This window comes from Parasteatoda tepidariorum, chromosome 2 (genome assembly GCF_043381705.1).
Source record: "Parasteatoda tepidariorum isolate YZ-2023 chromosome 2, CAS_Ptep_4.0, whole genome shotgun sequence".
In the NCBI taxonomy this organism is placed as follows: Eukaryota; Metazoa; Arthropoda; class Arachnida; order Araneae; family Theridiidae; genus Parasteatoda; species Parasteatoda tepidariorum.
The window spans coordinates 103,605,326-103,615,512 of NC_092205.1; the positions used below are offsets into that span (position 1 = coordinate 103,605,326).

Consider the following 10,187-nt stretch of genomic DNA (forward strand, 5'->3'; position numbering starts at 1 on the left):
TTTATTAAATCAGTAGACCAGGAGAAACTAGCAAAATTCAGTAGTTTATTGGAAAATCCAGTAGAGTTGGCAGCTATGAACAGAATATTTTTAAGATTTATGCTCAAGAATAAATTCCACCAATAAACTGCAGATAATTCAATAAAGTCTAGCAAAATGTTGGGTAGTTATGAAAAGAAACAAAAAAATCAAAAAAATAAATAAATCATAATTTGGCAGAATTGTTTTAATAATTTGGAATTATACAAGCTATACTGATTTTTTTTAAAAAAAAAAAAGATATCTTATTCAATCAGAATTTGTAAAAGAAGGATAACATTTAAAAAGGTACCTATAAATAACAGAAGCTCCCCCACCAGCTACCATGGTCCATATCCTGCCAGATTTATTAAGAATAGTAAGTTTAAGAGAAGCTCCACTTTTTGCATCCAGGTCCGCAATATATGCTTCCTAAAATTTAAATATTCATTTATATAGCAGTTATTGAATAGTAGAAAATGGAAAATCACTTAAAACTAAATAAAATCATACAGGGCTGCCACTCAAATTTGAAAAAAAAAATTTCCCTGTGTTTTCCCTGCACATATTATACACAATATATTAAGAGGAAACAACAATTACTGAGCTCTTGCGTGAGCAATAGTGGGCCAACTACATTTATTAGTTTTAATTGCTTGAAAAACAGCTGAACATACATTAAATAATGCTACAGTAAATGAAATAGTTTAATATAGCTGAAATATGGTTAAATATTCCATAGATTAAGCTTCGAGCGGTCACCATTTTTTAAAAGACAAAAATCAGAAACAAAATTTCCTGTATTTTCCTAGTTTGCAAAGAAAAAAATCAAAATTCCCTGCATTTTCCCTGTTATTTTAGGTAATTTTTAAATTCCTTGTATTTTCCAGTTTTCTTTGTTCTCCCTGTGGAGTGGTAATCTTTGCTTCAGTTAACTCAAACTAATTCAAATAAAGTAAATTTTCAAAAGATGTATAAAAATATTAAAGGAGGAAATCAAATTTTACATTATAATTTCGAAAATTTTAGGTAGAAAACACCTTAATTTCCATGTTTGTTGAGCTTTTATCAATTATCTGAAAAACATATTAAGGGACAGTTTGGTGTAAAAATATCTCCTTTGGAAAAAATGTGGTTTAGCCCTAAATAATCACAAGCCCTCCAAATAAACAATAAAATGTAAATTTAAAAGACGTAATAGAAGATTATTTGATATCCTTACAATTCAAATGAATAACAAGTACTTATGAAATTAATATTAGAAAATACTCAACTTAGGAAATAACTTAAATTTTGTTGGATTAAAAAATTAATTACCTTTAGGTAGCTCTAGATTACTAGAGGCTTCAGAAAAACATGCAATAGGAAAAAATAGCGGGTAAAGATGAGAGACATGTATGCTATCTTTTAAAATTACAATTCTTAATGAACTAAGCCAATTTCTATATATAATACAGACAAACCCCGCTATAGCGAACTCCCGGATATAGTGAACAAAATTTTTGCTCCGGTGCCTTGTTGTACACATATAATATTATTTTTTGTGGGCACAGTGAATCAAAAGAAGAAAGGAAATTGGATATTATGAACTTTTTTTCTGTCTTCGACTGATTTTTATTTCTTCGCTTTTTGATAATTTAGAAAATTTTACATGAAATACAAATACTGATTTTTAAAACCATCTATTGAGAGGAATGTAGCCATAAGCATTTTCTTTTTGTTTGCTTCTTCTATCTCAGTTTCCCATCCCTAAATCTTTTGTTCGAAAGACAGAGAGTAAGAAAAAATAAAAGTTAAAACATTTTTGTTACTTCATATTGTTTTTTAATCATTTTTGTATTTCTTTTTATTAGTCATTTATTTAAATAATGTGTAATAGAAGGAAGCAATTCAGAAAAATTAGTTAAAATTGTTTGCGGTACGGATAGAGTGAAGTCCCGGTTATAGTGAACCGAAATTTCGGTCCCTAGAAGGTTCGCAATAGCAGGGTTTGAGTGTATAAAACATAAGTAATATTAGATTTAAATCAAAGTATAAATTATAATTAAAAAAAAGCTAAGGTAACCAAATCTTTTATAGATAATCAATGCTCTAACCTCAGGATAAGCATCTCTGCCAAATGCAGGTGGAAATTCAAATTCTCCCCACTTTGATTTACAAATGAAATCTGCAGTAGCATCTAGTTTAGCAGCCAAATCAAGTATGTATGCTTTTCCCTCCTTCAATACTAAAAGGAAACAGTTTTCATTAGTTTCACTTTCTCACCAGTGCAAACTAACTATGTCACAGCATAGTAGATTCCACAATATTTATTGCAAAAATTGAACACACTATTTAAGGTTACATAAAATCATTGCCAACATAGATAAGAAAAAATCCAGAAGATTTTACAAAATAATATAAATTTCATGATAATTGTTGCATTATGTACTGAATATATTATACATAGGGGAATTCTACGGATTTTTATAGTCATCAAAATAGAAAAATTACAATATTTTCCAGTTATGATTGACATTAAACATACTTGAAATGTTATGTATTGTGTTTACTCATAACTTTGAATATTAATGGGCATTTAATTCATCAAAGATAGTTAAAAGATTTTTTTCAATTAATTTAAAAAGAGAGTTCTGAATAAACTGAACATTTTAGAAAAAAGTATTGAACTGATTTCTATAAATGAGGTTTGCTTCATTATGTATTAGTAATATTTATTGCAATATTCTAGCAAGCAAGCAATAATCTGTACAAAAACCAGGAGAATTTTAATTAAACCAGTAAACCAGGAGAAACTGGCAAAATCCTACAGAGTTGGCAGCTATGTAAAATATTGCAACCAACTTACAACTAAACACAAAAGGCATTACAAACACTATAAAACAATCTCTTTTGATCTTAATGAAGAGCTGTAAGCATGTCAAAAAATTTCTGCCATAAGGATCAACTCACATACTGACACTTTTCAGAAGTGTCAACTACCCAAAACTGGAATCAGAAATACAATAATACCAAAATTCAAACTGCAGCAATTTCAAGAGGTTTCACTACTAAATTCTGTATAGGTATATACCTAATATTAAAAATATGCATGAATTTACAATTAAATAAAAAAGTAATACTTAATTATTTTTCTTCCTCTTTTTTTGGTTTTTGAAATTTTTTTTTTTTTTTTTTTTTGAATATTTTGAATTGAAGCAAAATTTGATAATTTTTGAAAGTTAAGGAAAAAACTTATTATTAAAAGATTATAATGAAAAATCTCAAAAACGCTTATTTTAATACTTAACAGAAAGAGTGTAATCTCGACTACAAAATCATGATATCTGATAAATTATAATAGTTGACAAATTTGATCTCTCAGAAAAAGAATCTAACTGATTTCAAAGCTTCATACGGATAAGCACAACAAACCTATGTTAACACAATGGATGAAATAAAAATATTAATTTGATTAAAGTTCACTGAATAAGGTGGCCACATTTAAACCTTGCACCTTTGCTTTTTCTTCGCATATTGGAGTAGCCTAAAAGATAATACAACTATCTCATCTTTTCTCTCCTTGATTCAAAAAGTTACAAAAAATTTATAACTTTGGTAGTAGGTAAAAGTATTTTATTTTAAACTATGTTTAAGTTATTAGTCACTTGGAAAAATTTTCTTTTAAATACATAACTGCAATTTGAAAATATTTAGAAATTTTTTTTTTTACATTTTATTAACAATTTCCCTTACTAATTTTTTTAAAGAAAAAAAATTCAAAAAATCAACACATTTTTTTCTTCCATTTATAAATACAGAGAACTAAAACAAAACATAATACACATGTTCTAAGTGGACATTTTCATTTTTTCATACATAAGAAATCAAATTTACCATCAGTTTACTATCCCAACTTATCTTGGGAAAATGAAAAAAAGTTAAATAATAGTCTTTGTATATGTTCACATCTTCATAATCAGAAATATCATCTGCATTACTTTCGCTCGCGACAGCCATTTTTTTACTCTTTCTTTCTATGTAAATTCATCCACCATTGTATATGCAATTGTACAAAACACGTCTGCAGTCCCACAAGTAGCAAAACTTCCAAACAAAAATTGATAAACTTCCAATCAAAGCAGATTATTATAATTTTATTTTTCCTTCCGGTCGAATAGAAACGTGATAAATGGAAACATATCAATGAATTCTGCTATACCCACCCGAGTTATCTCGGGATGATAAATATTTGCATTACATACATACCGAAGTTAACTCTGGACAATCAGGGAAGCGGTTAAACTCTGTTCGTGTTATTTTTGGTCACTTGGAAAAATTTTCTTTTAAATACAAAACCGTAATTTGAAAATATTTAGAAAATTTTTTTTTACATTTTATTAAAGAATTCAACTCAACGTAACACAATGAACTTTTCACAGACTATTAGTAAAATTTTAGCTTAAATCATTTACTCAGTACATAACAAACTGGCTTTTATCTTTTTTAATATGACTCTACTATTGAGCACTTTTTGGTAGTTATTCTACTAATTTTCACATGGTGTTTAAAATTTCAGTATTTTAATGTGATATTTCACAGCATTAATTTCAAATAACGCCATTTTGATGATCGTACATTCAGTCGTGTGATTCTTTTTTCGATAGTATTACGTCGAATTTCAGCAGTTTTTAAGATTCCTGATATTTTTAATGGCATTATTACAGCATGCAATTTACAAATCGTATATTATTAAGTAGCCATTTTTTTAGGTACTCAATTACAATATAAACTCACAAGGTTTTTTAAACACCTTTCCTGTTAGTTATTTACAAGAAATTTCCATAAAGTCTTTTAAATCCAAATATACCACATTACAAATTCCCAATTTCAAGTCATGCATTTTTAAAGCAGGCCTCAATTCAAGACGTAAATTTATGTGGTCTTGTTGATAATTGTTTTTAACAGTAATCGCTATGAAATTTTTTAAAATCTTACTGTTTTAACTGTACACTATTACGACACACGCATTCAAACAATTCCTTTTAACATATTTGATTTAGAATAAATTCTTTAAAATTCTACTATTTCAATATGATAGTTGCATGTTTGAGCAATAACTCTTTAACTTGCATGAACTGCGACTAGTTCCATTTCGTATTTCAATTTATCTAGATAATTTTTTTCTTTTTATAAATTGCTCAACAGGTTGCATAGTCAAATCTCTCAACAAAAACCTTTGAAGTACTTTTTAGGCACTCAAAAAATATTTTTAAGCACTATATACTAGGACTGGGCTGTGTTCTCCACTCAAACATCGCAATGTTTCGATACATCGTGATGTCACGTTACTGTTTCACATTTGGTTTTGCCAAATTTTGAATTCTTGCATAACTTTGCCTTTTATTTATTTGATGCTACTGTAAAGTAAGAATAAAACTGAAATTTTAAATATGTATATTAGAATTTTAGAATTTAAACTTTGTGTGTTTGGGGAAAAAAGAGAGTAAGATTTCAAGAGAGGGATATTCAGATAAAATTTATAAAAAGTGAAAATCTGCCAAAATGTAATACCATTTTAGTGAAAATCTGCCAAAATGTAATAGCATTTTATACAATGTAGTACCATTTTATAGGTATATGTAGACAACTATAATCAATAGTTAAAAACGTAAAGATAGGGGTAAATTAAATGTATGACTCTGCAATGGGTTTTTTTTCATTTTTTTATTTTTTATTTTATTTATTATTTTTATTTTGATTATTTTCTTCTTTTGGATTAAAATAATTCAATAGACTGTCTTTTTCAATTTAAACACAACACATCTTTTGAACCTTCAGATTCGGCTGAAAAAAATCGGAAGTTTTTAAATTAAAGAAAGAGGGTAATGAATAAATAGTTAAGTAGTGAAATGAATAATTAATTAAAATTTTACATGCAGCTTTGAAAAAAATGAGTAAATTATCTTTAAGGATGAATTAAGAAGGGTGAAAAAAAAAAAGAATAGTATTTCAACCTTGGTCAAACGAAAATTATTGTTAATTTTCAACATTCTTATGGTTAGGTATCTTAGACAAAAACACATTAAAAAATTATTACATTAAGAAATAATTTTTCTAGAAAATAAAATTAGAAGAAATTGGTGCAATTTTTCAGCTTTTATATTGTAATAAATTGATCTTAACATGAATATTTTAGCAATTAATATTTAATATTTGTGGATAGAGTGTAGTGCATGAAAAAAAAAATTACTTTTGACTTAGTAATCGGATTTTAAAAAGTCAGATTTTTTGAAATTTATTTTTCAGAAACTATTTAACTAATTTCTTTTAACTTTTTTATTTTAAAATAAGAAATTATATTCTTTAAAAAAAATTGTATACTTTACAATTCAAACTTTTTTCGACTATTACTAATAAAAAAATGAATTAAAAATCATTTTTGCATAAAATTATCTATGGATAAACGAATTTCATAATTTTATGCTAAAATTTTTCAATTTGAGTAAAAAGTTCTCGAGATATGATGAAATACGCAAAAAGTAGCATTAACATCAACAGATGCACTAAGATACATCAGGAAACATTGTACTTATCGCTCGTACAACGGAATTTCCGATGCTACGCAAAAGACACCAACCTAAACATCGGATCGGCAATGATTACACAACATCGATGTTTTCCGATGATTCGATGTATCGCCCAGTCCTACTATATACATTAACAAAATGCAAAATAGTTTTCAAAGACTGTAAAAATATAGAGATTTTTCGGTTCAACATCAGAGGGTGGAAAATGAAGTGTGAAATTGAGAATATCTCGCAAAATGCAGCAGAGTTACACACGAGAGTGCAAAAATCTCACCGAACCCAGCTCAGCAGACGCACAGCCGGACTCCCAAGTATTTCATCAAACATGTAACATGATTGGGGTGCTATCATACGTTGCAAGTCGAAGGTACGAAGGAACGGATTGTGGAAAATCAATAGAACTAAGAAAAACCATGAACAGAATAAGTGAAAACCACGCCTTTGCATAATAAGGAGTGAAAATCTACACGGTAACAAAAAAAATCTAATTTTTGAAAAGGAAAAATTAAGGACTTTTTAAAAACACCCAATGAAAAAAGCACCTTTAAGCACTTTTTAAAAATGCCACACACCATGTTCAAATTACGGATTCTTGGGGTTATGCTATATAAGACTATTTTATGTATTTTTAGGCTTTTAAATAATCATTTAAACAACTTACCTAAAGGATTAATTTCCAAGTAAGTGAAATATAAATCCACATACACATCATACAGAGTAGAGATGAAGGCGGCAACATAACTGGAAAAAAATAATAAAAATGAATACATCAGATTTTGTTATATCAAACATTTATTAAATTTGGTTATTTTAATATTGAAGGCAGTATATGTTTATAAAACAATTACATAGCTCATTAATTCATTATTCCACACTAGTTAGCTAATTTATAACAGTTAAAAAGTACAGCATTTGAAAGTTGGTTTTATGATAATTATAAAATATTATTACATTACTTGATATTACCTGATGTAAAACTTCATTCACTTTAAAAATATGCAAATTTTTAAAAAAAAACAATAGACATTGTATATATCATATTTTTGAAGTGAAGGAAGGTTTGAATCAGGTAATATCTAACTGCTTCAGCTTCTTGTGACTATTTAATTACGTGAAACCTTTATGAAAAATAAAAAATAATTGTAAACTCACATTTTTTCCATCAAATTCTAATGAATGTGAAGAAAAAAAAACGAATAGTTGACGCATTTCTGAATTTTAGCTTAAATTTTACTTCTTTTTATATATCTCTAATGACGATTAAAAGTGCTTGGTGTAATAGCAGAGCAGGCAATAACAATAAATCAGCACAAAGAATACACTACTTAGCCTAAAGCCCAGAAGCAGAAAGTGCATAAAACTGTGACGTATGTCGCAGAACAAATGAAGTCCTTCAGAACAATTTGAATCTTGAATAAGTGACAGCGCTTTCCTGCGAACCTCCCTCCCCCGCCCAACTGCCACCAGTAGTCTTGCATAACAATCCCCAACCCTAATCTCAGACATTCTTTTGTAGACCATAATGACCTGAAGGTTTAAAAGCTTCCCTTCATAAACTTGCAGAACATTTCCTCCTACCTCATTCATCATTCTCTCTAACAATGAATAGATAAAGATAGAACACCTTCCCATTGGCTTTTGTAACTATGGAAACATCCAAACACTGGTCATCTGTGCAATGTATCACAACTTGAAACACCAAAAAAAAGCAAGCCGTAAAAAATTTAAATTCAGAGATTTCCAATTTCATAAAGTTTATGACTATAATATTTTCCATTCCCATTTCAGAAGCAATTTGTGAATCGTGGGGATCCACGATTGACAGAATTGTTTCTAAAAGACCAAATGCTTTCGATGGAGATGAAGAAGTTGTTGGAACGACAAATCAACGAATGCTTGTGTTTGCAAATGGTGCACCATCAGGGCACTTGTCCCTTCAAAATATTAAGATTATTTTAATGTTTGGACCTTCATATCATAGGCATTTTATTAATAATTCATCATAATCATCGCCATTAACAAAATTTTGTAAGTCAAAAGTGATTGAAAAAGTAACAAATCAAGAATGTTTGCCTTGGTTTAAAAAATAATGTAGTGTATCTGAGTGTGATCCAGTATTTTAATAAATGAAAATATAGTATTTTAACGTAAAGTTGACTTTTTTCCACTGTGAAATGCTTGCAGAACATTTGCATAAATTAATAAGTCTTGTTGCAGAAGACTGGAAAATATTCTGCTTATCGATGCCACTATTACACCATCAATCGATGAGAGTCTGGGAAGACTGACTTCTAAGTATTCATCACAGCATACGGGCAGTGATTATGATGGATTTAGCATAATCTGCAATCTGATTCCTCCCTATGGGAATTAGATAGATGCTTTGAGAAGATCAGTCTAGTTTTTAATCACCCATTTCCTTAAACCCCCCTGGCAGAAGTGCAGCGACATTGTCACAGAACGTTACACAGTTCTTGCTGAAAGATTTTTCTTGTAACAAAGAAAATACTTTTCCAGGGTGCATAGCCAAATCTTTCAACAAAAACCTTTTAAGTACTTTTTAAGAAAAGAATATTTTTAATCACTATATACATTAACAAAATGTGAAATAGTTGTGAAAGACTTTTCATGATAAAATAAATAGTTTCTGTTAAATTATTCTTTGCTTGATTACATTAGCCACCATAAAAAGATCGAGAGATGTTTCGGTTCCATTTCAGAGGGTAGAAATTGAAACCTGAAATTGAGAATATGTTGCAAAATGCACACGAGAGTGATAGAATCTCACTGAAGCCAGCTCAGCAGTCGCACAAGCGGATCCGCAAATATTTCATCAAACATGTAAAATTATTGGCGCTTTCATACGCTTCCAACCGTTGAATAGAAAAATGCAAACTGTATCTTTCTGCATAATTTGTAGGAAAATTAAGCACTTTTTAAAAACACCCAATAAAAAAAGCACCTTAAAAAACGAAAATCAATAATAAGCACTTTTTAAAAATGCTATGCTCCCTGTTTTCATTTCTACAGAAATGTACATGAAATATTTGAATCATGCATGTAGTTAAACACTTTTTGACGAGCTCAATTTAAGCCAACAGTATTGTAAATCAACGCAATGTTTCGATTGCATTGTCGGCAGTTATTAACGTTAATTTTTACGTGAATTTCAAATACCCTGGTATATTTCAAACAATGCAGAAAATTCGAACCGTGCATTTGAGTATCTATTTTTAAGGCAATAATTCTACTGAATTTTTGGAAGTTTTTGCAATTGATTTCTCCAAAGTTTTTAAATCCGATATTTTATCTTCAAAAAGAGCTCCCTAAATAAGAGCCTCACACATATATTTTAAATACATTTTAATCTACATATTTGTTTTGTTAAATTTTTTTGTTTTGATATTTTTTCGTGTTTCCTTATTTGAACTTTGCAGATGTCTGCCTAGTTGTTGGGAGAGGATTCAATGGTCTTTCCTGAATTATGGAAAATATTCATTAGCTCCAGAAAGTGGTCTTAAATAGAGGTCGTCTTTCCTGGAGGTTTCACCATACACACACATATATATATTTATATATATATATATAGCAGAAAGTGCC

General features: G+C 28.9%; 1 protein-coding gene across 6 annotated transcripts in view; it reads right to left on the minus strand.

Annotated features, from left to right (window-relative positions):
* LOC107443062 (ATP-citrate synthase) overlaps nt 1-10,187 on the minus strand; it is an 87,190-nt gene that overhangs the window by 59,422 nt on the left and 17,581 nt on the right. For all 6 annotated transcript variants that reach the window (XM_043053237.2, XM_071178085.1, XM_043053236.2 and 3 more), the window contains exons 7-9: nt 7,249-7,328; nt 2,115-2,245; nt 332-450 (exon numbers count right to left, since the gene is read on the minus strand). In XM_043053237.2, the coding sequence (XP_042909171.1) occupies nt 332-450; nt 2,115-2,245; nt 7,249-7,328 (330 nt within the window). The remainder of the gene's footprint in view (nt 1-331; nt 451-2,114; nt 2,246-7,248; nt 7,329-10,187) is intronic.